The sequence below is a fragment of the Erpetoichthys calabaricus genome, chromosome 9 (genome assembly GCF_900747795.2).
Source record: "Erpetoichthys calabaricus chromosome 9, fErpCal1.3, whole genome shotgun sequence".
Taxonomy (NCBI): domain Eukaryota; kingdom Metazoa; phylum Chordata; class Cladistia; order Polypteriformes; family Polypteridae; genus Erpetoichthys; species Erpetoichthys calabaricus.
The window spans coordinates 185,100,868-185,128,797 of NC_041402.2; the positions used below are offsets into that span (position 1 = coordinate 185,100,868).

The 27,930-nt window shown below is 35.8% G+C and overlaps 1 protein-coding gene across 2 annotated transcripts in view; it reads left to right on the forward strand.

The window, feature by feature from the left end:
• The window catches only part of LOC114656961 (endophilin-B2-like), an 82,206-nt gene that overhangs the window by 43,854 nt on the left and 10,422 nt on the right, over positions 1 to 27,930 (forward strand). The window contains exons 4-10 of one of the 2 annotated variants that reach the window (XM_051932178.1): positions 748 to 876; positions 1,055 to 1,188; positions 1,449 to 1,541; positions 5,716 to 5,778; positions 14,790 to 14,813; positions 22,650 to 22,739; positions 27,064 to 27,164. In XM_051932178.1, coding sequence (XP_051788138.1) covers positions 748 to 876; positions 1,055 to 1,188; positions 1,449 to 1,541; positions 5,716 to 5,778; positions 14,790 to 14,813; positions 22,650 to 22,739; positions 27,064 to 27,164 — 634 coding nt within the window. The remainder of the gene's footprint in view (positions 1 to 747; positions 877 to 1,054; positions 1,189 to 1,448; positions 1,542 to 5,715; positions 5,779 to 14,789; positions 14,814 to 22,649; positions 22,740 to 27,063; positions 27,165 to 27,930) is intronic. The other variant, XM_028808626.2, reaches the window with a different exon arrangement.

Consider the following 27,930-nt stretch of genomic DNA (forward strand, 5'->3'; position numbering starts at 1 on the left):
TTTTTTTTTTTTTTTTTTTTTAATTTATAGAAAATGCTTAACTTTAGAACACAATTTTGCATGTCAAATGCATTTATACCATATTTGTGAAGAAACCACTTTGACTTGAAAAATACCAAACTTTTCCTTTATCCCTTTCTACAGCACGACTTCGTCATGCAGCAAGCTATTGGCGGTCACAAAAAGGGGCAAGCACAACTGTGCTGGAAGGGTTGCAAGCAGTTGCTAAATGTGACATACCCAGTGATATTCAGTCATGTAAATTTACATGGGCCGGTGACAAGATCAGCAACTGCAGTATCCAAGTTTGACATACCCAATGACTACAAATTGTGTAATTTTGACATTGGGTCAAGTGTTGTTCTATTAATATGTGTTCCAATGGTGGTCTGGATGTTTTTCCATTTTGGGAATACATAGATGTTTTGCAGATCTTTTTACTTGGTACTTCATAAGATTTAAGTCAAGAATGTGTGGGTATATTGGTCTCAGTTGTTTTTTTCCCAAATTGCATGTTTTCAATTTTTTTTATTTATATAACTGTTATTAATGTTACATGCTTAAACCATTTTACTTTCAAGCTGGAGTTCTCTTAAAACCTTACAGTAAGAACATTTAGATTTGTTAGGTTTTTGGAGAAGAGAAATTTGAATTCATATATAAGCATTTCCTTGCAAAAATATTGCCTTCTTTTTATATTAGCCAAGATTTTGCAGCCTAAATCGGCTTCCCACCTTCCTTTCTTAGGCGCACGGATTGAAGAGTTTTTGTATGAGAAGTTAGACAGAAAGATTCCTTCACGCATCACCAATGCAGAGCTTCTTGGACAGTATATGATAGATGCAGCAAATGACTTTGGATCCGGAGCACCATATGGTAAGCACGTCAAATGAAATTATTCTTGCCTTTGCTGAAAACTTCAAGTACAGTCATTTATAACCATTCATACATGTGTTTGACATGTGACCAATGTAAATTCCTAAAAACGAGCTTCTGTGCAAGAGAGTAATAGGTTTGGGTTTAAAAGGCATTTATTAAATTTTTTCTTTTTCAGGAAGCACTCTTATAAAAGTTGGAGAAAGCGAGAAAAAACTTGGTGGAGTAGAACGGGATTTCTTGCAGTCTGCATCTATCAACTTCCTTACCCCTCTGAGAAACTTTCTAGAAGGGGACTGGAAAACCATATCAGTGAGTGAAATGTGTTTTGTGTTTCCTTAATCTATAGCTGGGAGGTGGGAGACATAGGGTAATCGTGAATTGAGTCCTTTAGATGCTTGCTTTGGTGCAATTTAAACAAGCAATTGCATTTTTACTTAATATATAACTTAATCATTTGTTAACATCTTCTTTGAACGATAATCCCCAGAAAGTATGTATAGAGCTTGAAGTTTGGGAGATCTTCAGTTCAACATTTTTAAGGGGGAATGTTTTGTTTTTTTTTAATACAGAAAGAAAGAAGATTGTTGGAAAACCGTAGACTTGATCTAGATGCTTGCAAAGCCCGGTTAAAGAAGGCAAAGATTGCAGAGGCCAAAGCAGCTGTAAGTCTTGCACTTTTTGCTCAAAGTTCTGTCAGTGTATGAGACTGAAAAGAATGGTATTCAGTGTGTGAGACTGAAAAGAATGGTATATGTTGCAGTAACTAACCATTAAAAAAACTCTAGAAAGATTTGATGATTGGAAGATTCCATTTAAATTTTTCTTTTATTCTTTTAAGACTCTGTCCCCTCTACTCTTCAGATACTTAAACTGACTTGGAACAACTGAGCTTCCCCATCCAATAACCTGCAGAATGTAAACCACACTTATGTTAAGACAGAATCATGACCTTTTTAGTTAGATATGTAAATTCTTAGCCTGACTATGTCATACTTAAATTACACATGACTTGGATGAACACCGGAGAGAAGGCCAAGTGATAACTTCATCTGCAAACATCACAAATGTAACACTTTCATCCACAGACCAGACATATTTTAAGACTCGTGTTTTTCAAGTTCTTGTTTTGCCTCTTCATAATTTTAATGGACAAGGAACATCATTTGGCGTGGCTCTGTAATGGCTATGTAAGTACAGTAGATGAATTACACAAGACTGTGTTCCTAGAGCCACAAATAACCTGTCATAGCATACACCAGGTTACACCTTCTCCACCTCCATAAGACAAAAGGCCTTCTCCAGCTCCATAAGACATATTGTCAGTACTGGCAAATTCCAACATTTTCTCTTAATATCCATACATGTAAATACCATTCATTCAATCCTCAGAAGAAGCAATTTAAATTCTTATCCTGATATATGATGTGCTTTGAGTGGTCATTGAAGGAGAGCTCAAGTGGGCATTTAAGTTTTTCTGCAGGGTTGATTGTCTCATACTCTGTAAAATAAGTTTAGCAATTCAGAAGCACGTTGGAGCAGTGTTGTAGTTCTCTTGTCTGGGAGAAGGCGGTTTTGCTGTATCGAACACCTAGTGAGAAAATTCACTAGAATTAAGATAAGTTTACACATGGAAAAACAATTTATTTCAAACACTTCAGAACAAAAAAAAAGTCGAGCCATTTCAGATGATATAGTGAGTCTGTGTGACTGTCTAGTGATTTTATGATCATGGAACCCTCCTGTTAATTATACACATTTTATTTCTACTTGCCAAACCATGTAATCTTCAAATGATGATACCGATGAAAGTTGACACTCTATTTAAATTGGCCATAATAAAAAAATATTTAAAATTTGCAAATGCTTTTGAAGAAATATTTGAGGTTGACACACTATAGTAATTTGCTATGGCCTATAGGGTCATAATGAAATCATACAAACAAGTCTGCCCATGACCATCACCAATGTAAAGCTGCCTAAGTCTAACATGTATCCCAAATTTTATATTAGAAGATAGGCTGAGCTTAAAGATAATCAGAAGTATTTAAGAGCACAGTTTATTCTTAGTAATATATATTTTCTGTGTGCCCACATTTTTTAAATTCAATTCATATAGCACTCAGCTGATTGTTGTCTGTATATGGTGAATCCAACTTTTCCATTACAAAAAGTAGTGGCTGGTCAAACTCCTAAATTTGGAGGAGCATTTTTTGTTCATCCATTGGTCATTTTCATGAAAAATTACTAATTAACTAACATATTTTTCTGTTGTAATTTGCACAGTGTGAGGGAGATGTGAGTATTGTTGTGTGCATTGTGTTGCTGTGATCATATTTCACCTTTTTATGCTGACATCTAGTGTCCTTGCCTTTTTCCTCTTTAAACAGAAAAATGTAAAATTGTTAATTTGTACCCACGGTGTTTAAAAGACAAATTAATACTAAAAAGCAATGAGTGTCTAAAAAATGACTCATTCACATGTATTAATTTTTAAAAAGTTGTCAGCTTATTTTTTTATTTTCAGATTTCATTGACAAAGGTATAGTAGAGCCGCAGTTGAAATATAACGTTAGGTATTGTATTGTTAAAATGTTCTTCTAAGAAAAAGATCAATATTTTTCACCAAACTGCTTGTCCTTTTGTTAATGTTTATGTATAATTTTGTAGATATTTAGTATGTTTGTTTTTCTAGGTTAACTGCATTAATTTAGCTCCACTATACCTTTTAGAAATCATGTGGAAATGCGCTTTACAGAAAAATGTTAGACATTTAATTTTACACAATTTGCAACAAAAGTAATCAATGTCTTGCAGTTCTTTTATTTTAAAGGTCATGTTTACAAAGTATTTTACAGTTTAAAAGTCACAATAATGCAATAATCTATATATAAATAAAACATCATTTATTTTTGGCCTTTATCATAAAAGTTAACTGATAGAATATACTTTCTATATAAAATAATCCAGAATTTATAAACCTGACCTTTAAAATATGCATGGATATTCATAGCATTAAGAACACTTAACTCTAGGCCTCTGAAACATTATTCCTAGAGTGCTGCTGTGTCTTAACTTGTGACAAGCTCTCAGTTAGTGTTCTTGAGTATATTTAATAGTGGAAGAGACCCCAAAATATTTTTACTAATGATTAGTAGAACTCTCTTTTGATCTCAAGTTTAGTCCTAAGCCCTTTTTGTTCCAACCAGTTTTCCAGTTAGTGAGGCAGACATTTTTCTCATTTTTCTCTGTAATTGAACTCATCGTTTAACGAGCTGATCTTTTTTTTAGCCTTCTTTTTCTTATGTTCAAAAAAGCACAGTAGAGTTGTATTTACATTTATACATGGAAATGTTTGTATATTTTCCATGTCTCCAAATAATTAACACTAAAAATACAAACAAGAAATTAAAGGAAATCATATTAACTGCCATCAGGAATCTGTGTGCTTTTCTTTAACTAAGCTACAGACACCTTTCAGTGCCCTTGCTCACCTCTCTCTTTTTTTTTTTTTTTTTTTTTTTTAAGAAAAAGTAACTAACAGTATATAGCCAACATGAAATTTACGGCCATGTACAACTGAATGTTCTCTTTGCAAACACACACTGAACTGGGCTATTTTAAAATGATTCTGTCATATTTAGCTAGACATACTGTTTCACTAATTTTATCATTAAAGCTAATGCAGAGCACCCTAGGGAATGATGTTTAAAGACTATGCAGTCTCCAGAGAAGGGAGCTTGACATCTCTGATATCAGCTTGTGAGTCAGACCTCCTTAAATGCTGAGTTGCTCAGCATAGTTGTTAAGAAGTTGCACCTTTTTTGCCAACTTGGGATGATGAAACCTAACCTCACTTGCCCATTCCTGTAAGACAGATAAGAGAATTGTGATATGAACCTTTATTCTTAGTGTGGTGTGACACTGTATCCTGTTTTCATTGGTTTGCACTTTCTCACTTTATGCTTTCCTTGTCTTTTCTACAAAATCTCCTTTTGACTGTCCAGAACAAAACTTTCTTTTTCTTTTCCTGTGACATAAGAAAATGCCTTGCTCATAGTGTGGTACAAGGCTGCAATGAGCTTATAGTCTATAAATGTATACCCTATGCAAATAACACTAACTCTGACACAGAGGGGTCATTGATCAAGAGACTATGGGGGAGGAGAACAGAGGAAGTGGATTCACATTAAATTAAAAGTTGTACAGTACTAGCATGTGTTCCTACTTTTCTGGTGGCTGTCTGAGAGAGATGAAGTGTGCAATATTGTTACACTATAGTGAAGTTGTAAGAAGATTCACTGTCAATATAGGTGAGTAGACCTGCCTTTTGCTTTGATGTAGCCTTTTTGAAAGAAGAATCAGTTTTGAAAATTCTTTCAAATCTACTTTGATGCAGCTTTTGTTAAAAAGGCTCAACTTCATTTCTTACCAAAGATGGCTATGTGTTTCTTTTTGTGATCTTTAAGTGTGGGTGTCTTGTTCCCTAGAGAAATGCAGTTTCTGTAGCTTCACAGTAGATACCCCCCCCCCCCCCCCCCCCCCCCCCCCCCCCCCCCCCCCCCCCCCCACCATTTGTAATCTTATCCCAACATATTTTTACTGTGTGCTTCTTGGATGGGCCAATGTAACTTATTGAAACTGAATATCTAATATGGTTCCAGTTGTCTCAAGCAGACGACCATAAGGAATAAAGAAAATAAACGGCAGGGTCAAAAGCTAAATGTGACTCGTTTTTTCCACCGATGTTTGTTAGTTACCTAGTTGCTCAGATTATTTAGTTTGGGGGGAAAAAAATTATTTAATGTTTAAGCATGTAAACTCTGTTTCCAACTATAGGCTATGCCTGATTTTCAAGAGACTAGGCCTCGTAATTATGTTCTTTCTGCAAGTGCGTCAGCGGTAAGGCTATTAAAACCACCCCTAATAATGATGATGTCTTTCGGATTAATGTTTTTCTTGATTCTGGTCATGAAACCTTTTCAACATTTAAAAGCTAACCAAGTAAAGAATGGTAAGCTAAAGTAGAGAATGTGCAGTAATATGATGAATTGTTATCTTTTGAAGTTGGCAAATTTGGTAAAACCCACAATATGATTTAAAGTTAGACAAATTGATTTTCATTAAATTTATATTAAACTGAATATCTCCAAATGTTTGCTGCTTTATAATGATTTGCAAACCCAAACAATCCATAGCTATTCAAGTAGGTCAATAAAGAATTCATAAATATTTGGAAATAGGATCTGTTTTTTTATTACTAAATAAGTAATTAAGACAATGTTGAAAATGTTAAATGATCTTATTCCGTACTGGTTATGGAATAACACTGGGGTAGCTTAAATTTAATTAACAGAGTTTTGAGAAGCCAATAAAGAGAATCCCACTGTTATGCCATATATGTTGCATATCCTTTTATGTTTGTGCTACCTTATTAAATAAAGGTATTCCTTTAACTATAGAATCAAAATTATACCAAAAATGGATGTATGCTGATTTTATTTGTCCTGTTTGTCTTCACAAAAGTTATATTTTTAGTTTACTGTGCAGTTTTTGTTCAGTATAAATATTGCGATTTATAATAATAGCAGTTAATTTTAAATATAATAAGCACATGCCACATTTAAACTACACTACTTGCCATTGTCTTAAGCTTGGAGAGAGTAGTAAAAATGAAAAATATTTTAATTGTTAGTGCTACAGTAAAACTTGTAGTATCCAACAATTGAAAACCGGGCTGGATGACTCACAATAAAAATGGTCAGTATAACCATTAATAGTAATAGTTAATAGTTTCAGTGTGAAGCAATTTAACTCCACAAGTGACTTAGGTCAGTAACAAACTATTAATGATCTGCAGGTATTTCTGGGAATTGTGAAAGGACTGTCTGGTCAAGCATGAGCTCATGCACAAGTAAGCTATAAGCACTAGTAGCAAAGCAACATACTCTAAACATTGGCAAATAAAACTTCAAGTATATCAATCTGAATTGCCACAGGAAGTGTGTCATGTGGATGCAAACATCTGTAAGGCTTTCTGGCCTCTGATTGTTATCTTTGGCACATTAAATACGTTCTGACAAAATATCATGGTCCGTTTTGTGTGGAAGTGACCAAACTGATTGCCAGCCCCCTTCCAAAAAGAACCTATTCCAGTCAAGGAATAGGTAAATAAAGTGATCTGTAATGCATATAATATAATCAAAAGTGTTTGTGATGGGTTTTATGCTTTTGAAAAGACAAAGTGCATTTGAATTCAGCTGGACTTTTTTTGCTGGCTGTTAAGATATAATCATACAAAAAGAGTACAGTATATGCACATTGAATTGACAGGATTGTATTCTTAATGTCACATATAACAAGTAGTGACAGACGTATCGGAATTCAGATGTGCATTAATAATTATCAGCAGCACAGAAAAGTATTTCCATTTTAAGAAATGTTTTAAGTCTTTCTGCACATATTACCTAATAACATAAGAAATTTGACAAATGAAAGAAGACCATTCAGTTTAGCCTGTTAGTTTAGCTAATAGCTAAGCTGTCCCAATATCTCATCCAGACTCCTCTTAAAGGTTGTCAAGGTTTTTGCTCTAACTACATGTCTTGGTAGTTTGTTCCAGAATCCCACAACACTTTGCGTTTCCTGGCTTCTGTTTTAAATGCACTTCCCCTCAATTTCCACTGATGTCCTTGACTATGTGATTCAACCCTAAGTTGAAAGAATGTTGCTAGACATAGATTGAGTCTATGAGCTGCTGCTGCCTTTTTGCTCCATGGAGCAAGTCCCAATGGTCTTGTCCCTTATCCCATCAATAGTTCACCAACACTGTCTGATTTTCAAAAACCACACCGCATAGTAAAGAGGCTTCAGCACTTCACTGGAGGATGGCAGTGTACATCATCTGTCCAATGGATATATGAAATGCTGTCAGACATATTCCACACACCTCGCAACAACCCATAGAAACAGACAAGTAGTAGCCATTTATAATTTATACAAGTCAGTGGCACAAAAACCTTGGTCATGAAACACTGAAGTAAGTGTAGTGCTTGCTTAAATTGTCATTTGAAATTTGATTCAAATCGCAGTACTTTTGCAGCTAGATTTGCTGCTCAGAGTAAAAGGGTTTAGAAGTAAATCATTGGTGAGTCATTACAGAAAAATACTGTTTTTTTTTTTTTAATAAAGCTTGCTGGCTTATGCTGGATATTACAGATTTTGCTGTTTAACCTGTGTTAAGCTGTTAATCACTAGAAGTAAAAAGGAAAAAAGCTCCAGTAAAAGGATATGTAATGGCTGTTTTTTTTATTAGTAAAGTGATTTATTTACGTTTATTAACTTGTAGTGGACCTGACTTAATTATTCTTTTCTTTGAGTGTGTAAGACTTTTGCCAACATTTACAATTTAGAGCACAATGTTTGACAGATTCCTCTGCTGCTGCATAATCATATTTTTATTTTGTAAGTAGTTATTGAAATTTGTTTGTGTAACCATGTTATTATTTAAGAATTTTTTTTTTTTTCTCCAAGCCCCTCTGGGCACCATCACCTACGTGCTGTTTATAAGTTGCCAGTAGTATACACTGCAACATGAGAACAATCTTTTAATATTCCCATATTAACAGATTTTGTGAAATTTAACATAAAAAAAACCTCAAAATTACCTTATGTTTCTAGACATTTGTGAATTATCTTATTTAACTCTATCCATCCAATTACAAAAAAATCAACTCTACCTGATCAAAAGTGCCTATTGTTCTTTTTAGATGTTCACATATCAGTATTTGTTATAAATGTTGGTAAACAGAATACAGATAAATAAATAACTTCACACTCAAAGATATGTGTTCCTATTGTGTTTTCTCTATCAAACGACTTTAAAATATTTTAAGAAGAAAACATATTGTGATCATTGTGATCATATCAGAGTTATTGGTTTTGCTGTCAGATTTTATTCCCCTTGTAATCTTTGTTTATTTGCTTGAGTAGTTCGAGTTTTAGTTGTGATTAAATTGGTGATCTAATACCATAGAAACATTTTTACAAACTAAAAATGTTTGTTTTATAAGGGCGAGATACTTTATATGTTCTTCAGAGCGGTGTCTTAGGCTCAAAGACCGTGGACTGAAGTGCAACACATTTGTGTTCTCGATGGGGAGACAAATTTTATGAATTTGAATGATACGTCATTTTTTTTTTGATAACAAATAATTCAATTAAAGGCCTGTTTCAAATAATAGGTCATATTTTATAGGCAGTATTGGTACTTTAATTTGAGAGTAAAAAGATGATTTAAAACAATACTGCAGATCGATGAGGTTAATTAAATATGTTTAAAAATTTTAATAAGTCCTTTATTTTGCATGCTATTTAATACATTGTGCTTGTAAATATGCTAAATATGTAAGATTTACAAATTTTAAAGGAAAAGTAATTTTGACTAAATTACTTTATTTTTGGTTGTTTTGTGTTGTTTCCCTTTTATCTGCTTCCTTGCGTATGTTGTAACATTTTGTCCAAATTTATGTTTGTTAAGCCTGTGGTTTCTTTAGCAAACTAGTGTAAAGATGATGCATTTTCTTAATTTCACTGAACATTCAGAGTAATTAGCATTTAGTATGATGAGATGCCTAGATTTTTTTTTTACATCCCACTTTACGGCTCTTTTGTCAACTTTTCTTGTTTATTGGTTGTTGTAGATTTGTGTTTTATGTAAAGGGAGACATGCTTTTTTGTTACAAATAAACGCTCTTCTGTCATAATGACATCAATATGTTTTCTCCTTCTCTGCATCTGTCATTCCCTGCACGTGCTTTTGTTCTGTGTTAATTTGAGTCCTTTTCTGAAGAGCTGCAGCCATCTTGTACTGTTGAAACTGTTCTACCACCTGAAAGAGTGCTTTTGAGAAAAAGGCAGCACCTCTGTGTGTTTGTAATTTTTATATATGTATTTGGCCATATAAAAACCTTATGCAAACATAGTATGAAGAGAAAAAAAGTACAAGTTCTTTACTATTTTGACAGTATTTACTCATCATAAATCTGAAGTGCTTGCAACACTGCAAATTAAACAGAATTGAACTTTGAGAATGCTTAGTTTTATGGAACAATTTATTTCCATAGAATGTTGCAAAAGCAGTGTAGTTAATTCCAGCATTGAATACTCTTTCAAATGAAGCAGATATTCTGACATATTATTGTAATTAAAAAGTAAATTGTACTTTCTGTTGAAATGTGCTGTGTAAGCTATTTTGTGTATGAATGTATTTTTTCTCTGTTGCAGCAACTGAGAAAAAGTCTAAGGAGACCACATTTTTTTACGTTTTAGTGTTGAATGTAATTTTAATGTGTTAAACTTACATTTTTTCCATTGATCATCACAGTTTGTCATTGATTTGAAATTTGAACATTTTAAGATTGTTTTGAATAAGTTTTTTAAAAAAATGTGTGTTTTTTTTTTTTTTTGAAGTTTTCTTCACCTTTTATACCAATGTGCCTAAATAGGCTTCAGCACATCTTCTTCAGAAGTCCTGCATTTACCTGAAGTCTGCATGTTGTTGTTTTCATATGTTCGTGTTAGGTTTGCTTCACTAGGCTCCTGAAAAATTGTATTAATTTTGATAGTGTTTTTAAAGCAAAACTGGAAGAGGGTTGTTGTAAAGTACTAGTTAACAAATAAGTGAAAGAAACATTTCCAAACCAATTAAAATTACATACAGCTCATGTCATATTCATTATAAATGGAAAATATACACATCAAGGCTAAATGGCACATAAAAACTGCTCTCACAAAAAGATTTGCATCAGATCCTAACAGGAGTTTGCTAGAAGGCATAGATGATACAGTGAGATCAAATGGGAGAAGATGGTACTGTTTGGTGAGCACAAACTGATGGGAAAATATAAAGTAAAAGTATTGGAACAGCTAGGCCAATTAATTTGTTTTTGCTGCGCACATTTGTGTGTGAAATCAAAAGATGAATATGAGGAGAGAGATTAGAGTTTCAGTTTTTATTCCCAGGTATTTATATCTAGACTGTCTGGTCTGGCGGCCCTGACCATGAAGACGTGAACTCGAAAAAGTGCATCCGCGTTGGCATGCAGAGAGCCCTTAAGATGAATAAGTGAAAACTTATATGGTTGAAGTTCAAGAAACCACCTGGTGACGTGTGGATTCGACTGTTTGTGTAGGGCCATCCAATGTAGAGGTGTATGATCCGTAACAAGAGTAAACTCCCAGCCCAAGAGGGAGTACCTCAACTGCATAATCGCCCATTTAATTACAAGGGCTTCCCTTTCCACTGCTGCATACCTGGGCTCTCGATCCAACAGTTTCTGGCTCAGGAACATGACGGGGTGTTCAACACCATCAACACTCTGGCTGAAGCGTCGTCTGGAGAATGAAAGGTAGTGAAAATTTAGGCGTTTTCAATACAGGTGCTGACGCAAGGGCCTGTTTTAAGTCACTAAATGCAGGGTCCATCTTATTAGTCCATACCACATTGTTTGGGGCCCTCTTTTTTTTTTGTTAAATCACTGAAGGGCATCGCTCTCTGCGAAAACAGTGGTACAGACCGGCGGTAATACCCCGCTAAACTGAGAAATGCTTGGACTTGCTGGATGGGAGTATTTCAATATGGCGTTTACCTTCGAACACTATGGCTTCACGATACCCTGACCCACCAGGTAGCCTTCTTTCAACCCACAGTGCCGCTCATACCTGCTGTTTGTATAAAGATCAGAGAGATGTCTATGGGAGAAAAGCTTATCATTCTGAACCTGCGAAAACGGGAAAATCCTTCAGCTGTATTTCAAAAACATTGGGCATAGCCAATACCATAGTTTGGAATGTCCTGAAAAAGAAGGAAACCACTGGTGTACTGAGCAACAGGCATCAAACCGATCATCCAAGGTAAACCACAACTACAAGTTGAATGGTGAAAGCAGTAAAGACGAACCGCAAAACATCGGTCTATAACATCGTAAACAACCACCAAAGTTTTATGGACTGATGAAGCAAAGATTAATCTCTACCAAAGTGATGGAAAGGCCAAAGTATGGAGAAAGAGGGGATCTGCTTATGATCCTAAGCATACAAGCACATCTGTGAAGCATGATTGAGGTTGTGTCATGGCTTGGACTTGCATGGCTGCTTCTGGAACAGGCTGAATCATTTTTATTGATGATGTAACTCATGGTGGTAGTAGCAGAATAAACTCCAGAGTCTACAGAAACATACTGTCTGCCAATTTATGATGAAATGCATCCAAACTAATTGGGAGGAACTTTTATTATGCAGCAAGATGATCAATAATAAACCGCCACCTCAGCAAAGAACTTCATCCGGGAGTAAAAATGGAAGGTTTTGGACTGTCCAAGTCACTTACCCAGATCTTAACCCATTTGAACATGCATTTCACCTCCTGAAGAGAAGACTAAAGGAAGAAACCCCACAGCAACTAGAAGATGTTGTGGTAAAAGCCTGAAAAGGCCTAACCAATGAAGAAACAAGAAATCTGGTGGAGTCTATGGTTCAAAGTCCTGATACAATTATTGAGAGCAAGGAATTTGCAACCAAATATATTAAGTATTTTTGACTTTAATCTAGTTAAAAGCATTTTATTCAATTACTTTTGCTCACTTGGAAAAAACTGGGTGGTTTGATACAAAATGTTCTCTTTTCTATGTTGTTTAACATACTGTATCTAGATGTTAATACCAGGGAATAAAATCTGAAACTCTGATATGTCTTCTCATATTCATCTTTTGATCTCAGATACAAATGTTACAGCAAAAGCAAATCAATTGGCCTTGTTTTTCTAATACTTTCACTTTCGGAGGGGATTGTATTTTCCTGGCTTCCTCTGTTAATGCAAACATTTAATACTGAATGAAAGGCTTAATTTGAATATTGCAGTTTGTATTGGTTGTATGCATTACTTTTGAATATAAAACACTACCAGTATTGAGAAAAGAGAAAGAAAACGTATTTTGATAAATTGAGTATGTTTGTTTGTGGCAATATTGTTATCCTCTGTTTAATTGTAAGTGTAATTAATTACACTTTTGTATTCTTGCTGCAAAGGCAGTGTGGTGCAGTGGATAAGGTCTCAGACCTCAAACCCTGAGTTTGTGGGTTCAAATCCCACTACTGACACTGTGTGACCCTGATTAGGTCACTTGACCTTCCAGTGCTCCATTTGGAAAACCAAAAGAAATGTAAACAATTGTACCACAAATGTTGTAAGTCACCTCGGATAAACGTGTCTGCTAAAAAAAGTAAATGTAAATTAATTTTTTCAGGTCATCAATCAAAATGTCTAATTTTGAATTAAGTGCCCTTAAGTGAGCAGCTAAACATTTTTAATTGATACCATATTTTGAATGAACAAAATTTAACCCAACCAGCTGGCACCTTTAGTTGCAGTTATTGCTGCCATCTGCCTCCTATAATCTATTATCAATCTATTGCTCTAAAGGAATTTTATTGCACTGTTACTGTAAGTGTTTTGGGCATCAACTACTTGTTTCAAGTCCTTACAGCATCTATAATGTATTTATGTCTGGCAAATAAGAGATGAGCATTGTATGTCCTTTTTTGCTAGCAGTGCTTTTTTCCCCATTTCATCTGTACTAAACCTCAAATTTTGCTCAGTGTCCAATTGTGAAACCATTAATACTCAATTGAGTTGATTTAACAAAAAGGGAGAATTTATTTTTCCTCTCACTGCCACTTGGTGTTTGATAACATTTTTTTATATTATAAATCATAAATTAACTTTATAAGGTAAATGAAATAAGTTTAAAAATGTAATATTTGTTCAGTCCAGGACCCCTTATTTAATACTAGATTTTGCTTCAAGGCCAGAAAACATTAAGTGTAAAAACATTTGTAATAATAGAGGAAATCAGGAAGGAGGCAAATACTTTTTTATACAATAAATTTACATCTACTTCTGTTAAATTTGAGCTTAAGCAGTTTTGCAATGGACCGACAAACAGTATATGCAAAAGTGACAAGATAACTCCAGACACAGGACCCATTTTTCTGTTGCCCCATTGGTACAGTACGAATACTTGAAAGTATAGTTTTTCTTTTTTATATTAAATTTAAACTTATTTTTTTGAATACTTTTGGAATCCATAATTCTTTTTTTTTTTTATATATATAAAAAGTCTCGATTAGAAGGATCTGCAGAATTTTGTTTTCACTAGCATTATAGAGCATTCTGTATTATTAGCATACTATCTTGATAAATACCATAAGAGCCCAAACACAAAAAATATGAAATTTTTGAAGGAGGGGTGAAAACGTTTTTATTGGTGTTGCAACTGAACTGTGGATTGATGATTTTGTAGTTGAGTACAACTTGTTTTATGTTTTATTTCAAGTTGGTCCATGACCAGTCAGTGCTATACTGGGATATTACACCTCTTCAAAGAATAAACGTTATGTTTTAAAAATGTATTGGCATGTTATGTCATTACTTTGATTATTTGCCTTAACCGTTTAATGCAAATACCTTGTTTTTGAGTTAAGTGGTTAGCATTGTCCATCTTGGAATTTTTTCCAACCAACGTTTTGCTTTTTTTTTTTTTTTTTTTTGTGCAAACAAAAGATAGTTGTCTACTCTTGTGTTTTTCATTAGATCATTCCAGATAATTATTAAATCTGTTTATGATGAAAATATCTTGTCAGGTGTGACAAAAGCACCTTTCATATTTAATTTGTAATTCTCAAAAAAATCAGTTGAACAGTACAAGATAATGGAAACCCTGCAGAAAGACTCAAATGGTTTAACTGTTGGCTAATTTAACTTTAAAATTTTAATCAAACTTTCCAAACGTTGCTGCTGAGATATTGAATATTCCAGTGCTTATCAATTTTTTTGTTGCTATGTGAATTTGCAGCTCTGGAGTGAGGAAGTGGATAAAGTAAGTATATTTAAAAACTTATAATGTTAAGTGAGAGTTGTCATTTAATAATGTTCTGTTATGAAAAAATGTTGGATGAGTGACACAGGGATCATCTGATGCCTTTTAAGTTTATTCTTTTTTAAGTATAATTTTAATGTTATAATAATGTACTATAAAAGCAACTCTTTTAAAGGTGGGTCATAGAACATTTACATCTGGTTAACCAGTTTTATTGTACACATTAATTTGGGTTGTACTGGAAGGGGAAGATCTAATTAGAGCTATGTGTTCATGATTAATTTTATTTCATTAAATGCAACCAATTTGTTATTGTACATTTTAAGATGGGACTTTGGATTTATCTACCGATACAGAGGACATTTTACATTCACAATTCACATTAGAGATGCCAAATCTATTAATTCAAATGTGTGTGTTTGTCAGTATTTGATGTTGTTTTAGTTTCAATTTGAAATTTTAAAAGGGGTAAGAAAAAATAAATATCATCTTTATCATAATTGTTACTGGTTTAATTACAATTTCCTGGGTTTACCCAGGTTAGCCTTAGCCTGATGTTTCCCAAATCTTATACATCCACTCTCCATGGTAATGGGCATCTTTTGGGATCCATTTTTTTCTAATTATCTGACACCACATCCAACTGTGTCTTTTTTGGTTTCTCTTGTTCCCTTCACTCAATCTTAGTCCACCTCTTCCCCCAGTCATCCTCTGTACTTCGGTTCACATGTCCAAAACACCTTAGTCTGTTTCTCCTCAGCACAACAGTTGTTACCTCCACACAAAGTTTTTCTCTTGACACAGCACTCATCTTCCTAACACTTCGTGCCACTACACACACCCACCTGCTCCTTTTCATCTGAGTTCTTTCCAGCTTTACTTTCTGGTCTGCTATAATCAGCTGTTTTTCTATCCCATAGACCATACTACTCCTCACACAGCTTTCATAACCGTTTCCCTTCAGTGCCAGAGAGGTGTTTTAAGAGTCAGAAGGGGTTGGGGGGGGGGGACAAATTCTGAAATTAAATGTGTACCTACTACATCAGCATTCTGAACCCCTCTCATACACTCATAACCTTCATACTATCTCTCCTTTCATGGATCACTTCTGACCATGTTTACATTGGACTGAGTTTTTCCTTTCCCCTCTCCCACACATACCATATGGTTGTGCACCCACCTCTTACATGCCTTCTCCCCCTTCAACTCCAACCAGCATCTCAGTCTTTTCTGACCTGCATTTACTCTGGGGCCTTTCACTTTCAAACTGGCTTTTCATTCAGTGTGTTCTACTTCACTTTCCTCTGTCAATGCAAGATCATCCACATGCATAGCTTCCATAGCAATCCTACCCACGTGTTGTAGTGAATAGTGACTAAAGAATTGCAATGAACTTATAACAGATCCATGATCTAGCTGCACCTTCATCAGAAAATGTCCACTATTCTCCTCTGCTGTCTTGACCACCGGCCATACTTTCTTGTTCATTGACATTACTGCAGACACTTATTCATGCACACTTGGCATTCTCAATACCCACCTCAGCAATTCTCTGGGTACTCCTCTAAATGCTTCTTCCAGATCTGGAAGCGCATAATACTGCTTCCCTCCATTTGCTTGATGCTTTTATTGCATTGGAATGACAAGAAGGTTTACATCTGTTGTTCATTTCAAAGGCATGCAAAGAAACAACATTTTATTAACTTTGTCTTTTTTCTCCAACACCTTCATTACCTACTCTAAACTCGTAAATGCTCTAAGACAGACAGGCCAGTGAATCACCCCTTCCTTTGTACCCTGAAATGAACACACTTCTTTTTCAGTCTATGGCGATCCTCATAAAATCTCACACAACAATGCTGCACATGTCTACTAACCATTCATCTCCAAGACCATCAGCTGCTATTTGCAATATCAATGCAGGTGGGGCTGCTGCTTTGCCTATCTTCATCTTCATCTCCAGAGTTTCTGCATGTACAGTATATCTTCCAGGCAGCCATAATCCCTTTGTTATCAATCTATTTTCAAGTAGTTTAGTATTAATTAATTCTGAATTAATTATTTCAGTATTATGTACTATTACAGTAATCCTGTCTTTTATTTTCCATCTGCCTTACAATCCCAAGCACATTTCTATTTCCTTCCTTATGCTTCCCAGTCCCATCTCTTAGCTTCTTGCACCCTCACAACTGCTTTTCTAGCATATTTTTCTTCATAATCGATCGTGCTGTCACCTTTTGCCTTTGCTTTCTTCCACGCCTTTATAGCATTTCCTCTTTCCTTAATTGTCATGTTTATCTCAGCATTCCACTGCCATCTTTTATTGTGTCTTGTCTTTTTCAAACTGCACAAAAAGAATAAATGTTGTCATTGATCAATATGTAACTGGTGGCAAATGTGGCAAACATTCTTAGACAGATTTCAGCTCCTGCTACACTGAAGTTCGTGATAAATTGAGCTTCAAGAAATGACAGGTTCAATTGCTGTTTGCAAGGAGTTTTTCAATTTTCATTTGAGAAAAAAATGATGCGGTGTATTATACTGAATTTCTCCTCGCCAGAGTAATTCTTGATTGCGGTCAGGGTCATGATTTTTGGTCTAGTAAACCTTTTCAGATTAAGAAGCAAGCAGTTATTTTTTCCTGCCTAGATTCTATTTTTGCTTGTTGTTTTGCTTGAATTTCCATTGTGTTAACCAAAGTAACATTGTAACTAAATGCTTTTTTATTTTCTCTGCATTTATTGTTCATGCTTTGTTTTATTTAAAAAATCTTGATATTGTGTTGGTTACTGGTATATCAAGGTTATTGCTGTGCTGGCCCTTGTAATGGTTGCATCCGCAGGTTGACAGTTCACAGAAGGAGCATGTTTATGCCTTCCGTTTGTACAACATTGTCAAGACATACTTCCAGGAGGCAATTGTTTTTTCTCAGTTAGTGATACTGTGTGATTATTTGAAACAGAATTTCAAACTGGAAGGGGAACAAGTATTTTCAAAGCTGTAAATAGGAACAAAGATGTTCTTTGGACCAATTTCCCATTTTTCCCAAATGAGATAACGGACCCCCCAGTTTGACAAGTCTTTTGAAGTACAGAAAGTGATTATATTTAATTCCATTTGTCCAAGTAGAAAACACTAGAAACTAAATCCATGCGCAGGACTGTCCAGGTGCATCTGTTCTGCAAATGTGTTCTTCTAGCTAGCAACAGTGGCATACCAGCTAGAGCATGACAATGCTGTTTGGCATTTTAGGTATTTTCTTAAAACACTTGTTTTGGAGAAAGTGATAATGAGTCCTTTCTTATAAAACCTAACTACCGTATATACTCGCGTTTAAGTTCTTCTGCGGATAAGTCGGGGCTTGATTTTTACCGTATAATTTCTCTTATTTTATAATGTCGGTCGTTTAAGTCAAATGCAGAAAACTTATGCTATTGGTCCAGAAGATTATGATATGCTAATGCCCACCTGAGAGAGTAACCACAGAGCACACTGCCCATTCTTTTTCTTTGCATTGTGCCAAAGTGACCACACGGTAATACCCAAACTATTCCAAAGCGACATTTGCACTGTTTAGTATTTTTTGTGTTTCACAACCTCATACACCTTTATCGTAATAGTATCCTTTATGTACAAAGGAGCGTTCAATGAGAAGAAAAATTGAACCTGGTTTTAAATTAAGTCGTTGACCTGGCGAAAGAAATTGTTAAGTGCGCTGCTGCAACAAAATTCAATGAGTCTGAGAAACTGCTGCGTGATTTGGAGGAAGCAAGAAAAAAATAATAAAATCAGATTCCGACTTATACGCCCGTTCAAAAATACGACACTTATGATCGATTTTTCAGGTTAGGGTTAAGTCAAGACCCGACTTATATGCAAGTATATATATTAAGGATTTATTGACTTTTTTTAAATGATGTACTCTCTTGTTTACTTATTACTTACAACAACGCTTATTTCTATAACATATTTTCACATGCAGCTCAAAGTGCTTTATAAGATGTCAAAGAAATAGATACAATGAAAGAAAAACAAATTAAATTAGGCAAAAATAATGAATAAATGTCAATAAATCTTAACAGGCTTACATAAAGTAGATATATAATTAGAAGAAAGGTAGGGTCCTTATATATTAGACATATATAAACAAATGACCTGTGTGTGTGTGGTGTGTGTGTGCTCGTATGTGTGTGTGCGTGGGTGTATATGGAGCAGTCAGCTCTGTTCATGCTCAACCACAGCCACTAGATGGCGAATGCACACACTTTTACATTTTTTTTCAGCACTTGCATGCACCTAACTTCTCATTCAACCCAAGCAGACAAACTCGGCTTTGTGGTACATGAACATTGTATGTTCACACAATGAGCTACTATATGTTTGCCTGCGACAGGTTCCAGCCTGTCCCACTCAATTTGTGCCTCAGCTACACTCGACTACACATCCATCTCGGCCCACTTAGCTGACACCTCTGCAAGTTCACCAATATAGTAAAACTGCTAGGGAGTCTTTGGGTTGTTTTTTGTCCCGAAGACAACACACAGCTAGTAGTATCATATTCCAAGTCTCTAAAAATGAGTACAGTGATAAGGTCAGATGGTCAGGAGGATTAAAAAAAACAAAAAAAAAAAAACTTTCAAATAAGCTGGAGAAAAACAATATGCAAGGGTTCTAAGACCAAAAGACTGCCCAAATTCTACTGGGCATTCTACCTAAGATAAATATTTTAAGTCGATTGATTGATTGTTTCCAGGCTTCGTCCCACAGGGTTTAATGCAGTGGGTCTCATAGATAGCCACTCAATCAGGTAGTAGTTTGTGTTTTAGTTAGAAACAAAACCAGAGAAAAATAAACATTAGTAATGATTGCAAATCCATAAAGAATATTATAATTACATGTATAGTCCATTAGGAGTACAAGTAAAATTTATCTATGATAAAACTTAATTTAAAAAGTGGGTGTGTGTTTTTTAAAATGTTCTACCATGTTAGCCTGGCATGTCTGTATTGGTTAATTGATCCAAATTTTTTGAAGCGAAGCAACAGATGTCTGCCTCACCACTTTTATGTTTAGCTCTTCAATTAATAAACAGAACACTATTAGAAGATTTAAGGTTGTGACTTGAATTATAGAGTGACAGAGACCACAAAATGTAGGAAGGAGTAAGATTTCTGTTTTTCCATCCATCCATTTTCCAACCCGCTGAATCCGAACACAGGGTCACGGGAATCTGCTGGAGCCAATCCCAGCCAACACAGGGCGCAAGGCAGGAAACAAACCTCAGGCAGGGCGCCAGCCTACCGCGGTTTATGTTTTTTATATACCTTTATTAGTACAAACAACATGGATAACCAATGTAACAGTGCTAAAACTGGAGAGATTGGAGGTTTGGAGGGATTTTTCCTTTTCTGGGTAGAATTTTTTTTTAGATGCATTTTGAACTAATTGCAACCTACTGAAGTCGTCTCCTTTGGCTTTAGCTGTGCTCTCTATTCTTATTAAAAATTAATAAATAAGCACTGACGTGAAACTCCTGTGTTATTGTATTCATTTACTAAAATGAAGTTAAATTAATGGTTATCAGAGGAAACCTTCACCTTGTAAATCTGTAGAATCAAGGCAACTGTCTGCCTAAATCACTAATTGCAATATGAATTTCTGTCTCAGCTTGAAGTTGCTCCAGGTGTGGCTGTATGTTATCACAGTAAGAGGACATACCTAAATTTGAATAACAATCCCCCTCCAAATAATGACTGATAGTCATCATGGTGCATTGTACATCCTATATGAATTAATGGTATAGAAACTGTGCATTGTACTATACAATGAAAAGTCTACAGTTTCCTTTTCCCATTCTTATTTTTAATTCATCTTTGAAAAATATGTGTTTTGCTGGCTTATTGGCTAAAGTGCTTTGAGAGTTTTGGATTCATATCTCATCCTACCCATGCTCTGTGAATTTTACATGTTCTCTCCCTATCTGTGTTTGTCTTTTTACAGACACTCCAGTTTTTTTTCTTTCACATTCCAATGACCCATGTTTTCGAATAACTGGCAGCTCAAATTGACTGTTATCTCAAATGTCCTTGTGCCTTACAGTGAAGTAGCACCTCATCCATACTTATGTCTGATACTGTTGGCATGAGCACTGGCCTCCATAATCCAGAGTTGAACTAAATGGGTACAGTAAATGGGTTTATATGATAAACACCAGTTTGACTGGAGCACAGTTTAACCTCATTTTAAGGTTCTCCGAGGCTCCCAAGAGAGACTAATAAACTTTTCTGCTTGTCTTTCTTGAAATTACTTAATTGGGATAGCTTAACATGCAAATCTTCAGGCACAAGCATAACATGTTTGAAACTTGAGTTCTGATTATTGTCTTTAAAAATTTGGCCAAACTAGGCATATGAAAGAAAGTGCTGCACTTGAAACAGGTCTTTGGGTTGTCCCTACAGGGGTTGAGAAGATGTTTGATGTGGACTGATTTAAGCTGTTGGAAATAAAATAAATAGACAATGTATTGATTAGGACAATAGTGTTTCCTTTCCTAGATTTTTTTAGAATATAGGATAGAAAAGCATTTTAATCTGTGCTGTCTTGCATAAAGGTAATGTGCATTATTCAGTGTGTATTTTTTAAACACAAACAATATCCCTCACTCCAGCTGTTGAGCATTGCTAATGCTTATAGTGGAAAACATTGCCAAACATCACTTTTTTGTTGCCACCTTTGCAGCTTGATAAACACTTGTTTTTAAAAAACTTGCATAACTTCAAAGTATTGAACAGTCTGTTTTGATTTTAGAGAGGCACATCAATCATTTTCTCCTCTGCAAAATGGAGATTGTTATCACTTTTGACTGCTGTCTCCTAAAGATCCAAACCAAGCCCCTGCACTCAATGTGTTAAAGTTTTATATTGTTTACAAGGTCTCTGGCAGGGCTCAGCCAATATAGAATCAATCTCTTTGTTGTCTCTTTGTTCTACATCCTAGTCTGCTTTGTGGATTAGCATTTTTTAAGGAATGTGGCTGCCACTATTGTTATTTCTGAAATAACATTAGTTCTACCAAAATAATGTATGAATCCTAATAAATTTACAGTTTGTTCCAGGTTTCTAGCATCTTGATCTTAGATCTTTAGGTGTAAATATTACAAAGATCCATTTTGGGTGAATATTGCATATCAAAGGTGGTTGGTATAACAAATTGGTTGTTATACAAAACTTTTTTCCCCCTGGAATGCAAATATGCTGGGATACAAGTTGAGATTGCTGATTTGGTAAAAACAAAACACTGGTAAAACTGTCTTAATGTTCAGTCGATTCGTTTTTCCATTGTAACTGTAGTTAAAGTGAATGAGAAAGGTGAATTTTCTTTTAACTGAATTGTCTTTGTATATACTATAACATATCAACTTTATAAAATAATATTTGCAGTATTGTACAAGATTATAAACTGTATTCTGAAATAGTGGTCCTAGATTAAAAGTCTGATTTCTCTTGTAGTAGACTGTATGTTTTGATTCCTGTCCATAGAATAGAAAGTATGGCCGAGTATCATGACCCATCTTCCAACTTTTGAAAAATATTTTCTTTTTATCCTTATTTACCCAGCTTTTTTAGTTTAAATGTTGCTGAACATTTCCATTGAATTGCATTCACATTTTAAAATGATTTTAAGCTGGTACACAGACCCTTTCAACCATTGCTCAGCACAGCATTTTTAAAATTCTCTTTTATCTGAAAGAACAAATGAACTTGAAAATGTATCATTTACCTGCATAATACCACATGTTATCTCTGCCTTTTCATGTGACATCTCATTGTTTCCTAGGCAGAGCAGGAGCTGCGGGTTGCCCAGACTGAATTTGATCGACAGGCAGAGGTTACCCGGTTGCTTTTAGAGGGAATCAGCAGCACACATGTAAGAAGTGAAATGCCTCAGGATAATGTTACTATTACCAGTGTGAATGGTTTCAGAACTGTTTAGACTTAGCCTTTTTTTCTCCTTCTCTTGATTTACATGATATATATATGAAAAATCTATAATATGAACATATCTGTTTAGAAATAGACTGGCAAAAATAAAAGTTAACAGCCTTCTGTCAGGATTTCATGCTTACGTATTTACTACCCATATACATTTTTAACTTACAGTGCATCCGGAAAGTATTCACAGCACATCACTTTTTCCACATTTTGTTATGTTACAACCTTATTCCAAAATGGATTAAATTCATTTTTCCCTCAGAATTCTACACACAACACCCCATAATGACAACGTGAAAAAAGTTTACTTGAGGTTTTTGCAAATTTATTAAAAGTAAAAAAACTGAGAAATCACATGTACATAAGTATTCACAGTCTTTGCTCAGTACTTTGTCGATGCACCTTTGGCAGCAATTACAGCCTCAAGTCTTTTTGAATATGATGCCACAAGCTTGGCACACCTATCCTTGGCCAATTTCGCCCATTCCTCTTTGCAGCACCTCTCAAGCTCCATCAGGTTGGATGGGAAGCGTCGGTGCACAGCCATTTTAAGATCTCTCCAGAGATGTTCAATCAGATTCAAGTTTGGGCTGTGGCTGGGCCACTCAAGGACATCCACAGAGTTGTCCTGAAGCCACTCCTTTGATATCTTGGCTGTGTGCTTAGGGTCGTTGTCCTGCTGAAAGATGAACCGTCGCCCCAGTCTGAGGTCAAGAGCGCTCTGGAGCAGGTTTTCATCCAGGATGTCTCTGTACATTGCTGCAGTCATCTTTCCCTTTATCCTGACTAGTCTCCCAGTCCCTGCCTCTGAAAAACATCCCCACAGCATGATGCTGCCACCACCATGCTTCACTGTAGGGATGATGCCTGGTTTCCTCCAAACGTGACGCCTGGCATTCACACCAAAGAGTTCAATCTTTGTCTCATCAGAGCAGAGAATTTTGTTTCCCATGGTCTGAGAGTCCTTCAGGTGCCTTTTGGCAAACTCCATGCGGGCTGCCATGTGCCTTTTACTAAGGAGTGGCTTCTGTCTGGCCACTCTGCAGCAATCCACCAATCAGGCCTGTATGGTAGAGATGGTTGTCCTTCTGGAAGGTTCTCCTCTCTCCACAGAGGACCTCTGGAGCTCTGACAGAGTGACCATCGGGTTCTTGGTCACCTCCCTGACTAAGGCCCTTCTCCCCCGATCGCTCAGTTTAGATGGCTGGCCAGCTCTAGGAAGAGTCCTGGTGGTTTCGAACTTCTTCTACTTACGGATGATGGAGGCCACTGTGCTCATTGGGACCTTCAAAGCTGCAGAAATTTTTTCTGTAACCTTCCCCAGATTTGTGCCTCGAGACAATCCTGTCTTGGAGGTCTACAGACAATTTCTTTGACTTCATGCTTGGTTTGTGCTCTGACATGAACTGTCAACTGTGGGACCTTATATAGACAGGTGTGTGCCTTTCCAAATCATGTCCAATCAACCGAATTTACCACAGGTGGACTCCAATTAACCTGCAGAAACATCTCAAGGATGATCAGGGGAAACATGATGCACCTGAGCTCAATTTTGAACTTCATGGCAAAGGCTCTGAATACTCATGTACATGTGCTTTCTCAATTTTTTTATTTTTCATAAATTTGCAAAAATCTCAAACTTTTTTCACATTGTCATTATGGGGTGTTGTGTGTAGAATTCTGAGGAAAAAATTAATTTGATCCATTTTGGAATAAGGCTGTAACATAACAAAATGTGGAACAAGTGATGCGCTGTGAATACTTTCCGGATGCACTGTAATAGTATGTCATTTCGGATTTTGGTTACCTCTGTACATAAGTTCCATTATTTACTTGGGTTCGATTGATTATCGTGACCATTCCACCCTACTCTTGGAAATAAACAACAGAAAGCACTGTTTTTAACATTTACATCAATATTGTGAAACATTTACCACCTGCTGTTTGCTTCACTGAAGTTGGCCAGCACAGTCCATTTAGTTCAGTTTTTCTCTTCATTTGTGTTGTCAAGCTGTCCATTGGTGTAAGCTTCTAATTCAAATTTTACCTGATTAGATCTTCAGTGTTTACAGTGATTGTGGTATAAAGTACATAATTGAATATGAGGGGTGTTAAACTGAGTGATAACAGTTTAAAATGGGATTAAAAAGGAGAAAACAGCTAACGCTGCATGCTCCACTATAGAGCACTTAGTTGTTGTACATCAGTGGTTTTCAAAATGGGAACCATGGGAGTACTGGCGAGGCTCACCTTCTTTATATAGAAAAGAAAAATTAAAGATTGCCTCATATAGTTTTTAAATAAACCTAACTCAAATGTTCTTCAGTCGTTGCATTAAATGGGCCCATTTTTATTGTAGTTGTAACCTAGAGCAATAGTTCTCAACCTGAGTGATATGTGAGCACCTGCCTGGTGGTATGTGAGCAAGCCTAAAAAATAATTAGGGGGGAAAAAAGTGGGACTTAAAAACACTGTTGGGTTACACAGCAGCCAAACCCAAGTTTCTGTGCTTGGCTGTGCTTAAATTCCACCACTCCATCTCACAGTGGTCCTGCTGTGAGAGTCCACTCCTATCTCTCCCACCTTGCCTCTTTCTGTTCTTCCCTGTCCACCGGCCACACCTGTTCGAAGTCCCCCACTGCTCACAAGGGGTCTGAGGTAACAGCTCCCTTGATCTCCTCACCTCCTTGAGCCAACCCATGCCAGGAACAAGACTCCCTGGGTACAGTGTGCCAAGGCCAATAAAGGTAAGTGCTTTCTTTCTCACCCCATCAATCCCCAGTGCACCAGCAACCTGAGTAGTACGTCTTCTTCTGTTTCTCTGAGACCTAGTCTGCCAATTTTATTTATTTATTGTTTGACAAACTTGTGTTGGTAGCTTACTTTAGTTAAGCATTTGGTTTGATTAATAGGTCCAATATTATACAAATGCTGGCTGGCTGCTGTTAGCAGTACACAAAATCAGGATCTACTTTTCAGCATTTGGTTTAAATTAGTAGAAGGCTCTGATCAGATTGTGAAATGTTTTGTGGTGCCTTGTCTTAAAGTTTGGAAACCCCTGTTATAGAGTTCAACCTCATACATTCAAGAAATGAGAAATGGCATATAGGTGTAGTGGGTAGCACCCCTTTGATCTAGGATCCATTGGTTTGAATCCCATTACTGGTTTTTAGCCATGTGGAATTTACATTTACTTCCTGTATCTTGTGGGTTTTCCTCACACATCCCTAAACACATGCTGGTGATGCTGGATCTAAACTGGTCATGTGTTTGGTGTATGTGCATCCAGGCTCTTCCCAAAATGTTTTCCTGCCTTTTGCAAAATGCTTCTGAGATAGGCTGTAGCCCCATGTGACAGTGGATTTGGAATAAGCAGATTTAAGAATATTGTATATTTACAATATTAACATTTATATTTTGTATCCATCCATCCATTTTCTAACCCGCTGAATCCGAACACAGGGTCATTCATTTTAATAATTAATCAACTAGTATTCTAAAAGAATTTTATAGTGGTCAGAGATCTGTAAATTCAGAATGCCTGTCAATGTTTTGTTTTGCTGTTTGATTTGTAGTGTTAAGTCACATTTTCAGCATTGTGAACCACTTATCAGTATGCACTTCATGCCTGTCACTAGCCAAAGGAACTGCTGTAACACAAGCATGCAACTTTAGACTTTTGTGTGATGTGTTGTTCCTCTTTTTCATGGACCATGACAGAATGAGCCAAGTTTATATAGTTGTTGTGATTTGACCCCAAAAATCCCCGCTTATAGAGGAGGGAACAGCCATACCACTCAGAAAATACCTCAAGTTATATACTGGTCATAATTTTCTCACATCTGCCACGAGAATCAGGAAGTGCATACTAATATGTGGTTCACCAAGGTTGGAAGAAGGCCTGTTTGGATAAATAGAACTTTATTTGTCTCCAGGGGGACATTTGGCTTTTTAAAGTTCTTTAAACAAATAGATAAATACATACATATACACATACACACTATAGTCTAAACACATACCAGAATGACTAAAAAGAAAGAAATTATAAAAAATGTACCCAGCTTTATTCAGTGTACTACTTTAATTTTTTTGGCAAACAAGTATGTAAAATGTGACTGTGAATAGTTATCTTAATGGAAGATATGTAAAATTATTTACAAGATACATTGTTTAAGAGAGCCTTTTCCTAATGCCTTGATTTTATCTTATCAACTAAATCTTTCACATTTCATCCTGGTATTCTACTCCTTACCCCTTAGGTGAATCACTTGCGCTGTTTACATGAGTTTGTGGAAGCCCAAGCGACCTACTATGCCCAGTGTCACCTGTACATGCAAGAACTTCAGAAACAACTTGGGAAGTGAGTTTTTATTTACTTAACATACATTCGTAATATATTACGATATTTCTATCTTCCTGAAATAAACTTTTCAGAAGTAGCTGCACATTCATGATTAACGTAAAAATGTTTGTAAATTTTTTGATTATTGTTTTTTGTTTTCTCCATTAATTCTTCAACTTGATATTAAACTCAGTTTTTTACTTTCTATGTCCAACAGGGATTGTTAGCTCCACCAGTTGACTAGGTTCAAAGCTGGAATTAGCACTGTAGAAAGATTGTTATGATTATAATACCACTTTAAAGCCACTGTGGCGACAAAACTGACCATAACGACAAGCTGCACCAATCAGGACGCAAATACTAATTTTATTCTTGGCTTGTATTAAGTAATCTTTTAGCATACAAGACCAGACATGGGTGTTACTGGGAGGCCACTGTTTAAAATGGACAGGGATAAACACAGCAGGTAACTGAGGATCTCTCAGTGCTCTTGGTGTTATATTGTCTAATAAACTTAGGAAAAAACTGCTTTATAAGGCATATAAGACTTCTGACTGCAAAGTGAATCGTAGAGTGTATGAGAACATGAGGGCAACCATTAAGAAGGATATCAAGGAGGCTAAAAGACAGTTGGAGAGGAATATAGCAAATAAGGCGAAAGACAACCCTAAGAGATTCTTTCAGTATTTTAGTAGTAAAAGAGCAGTCAAGGAGGAGGTCAAGTGCATCAGAAATAGTAAAGGGGAATTAAGATACAGACAGTGAAATAGCGGATGCCCTAAAC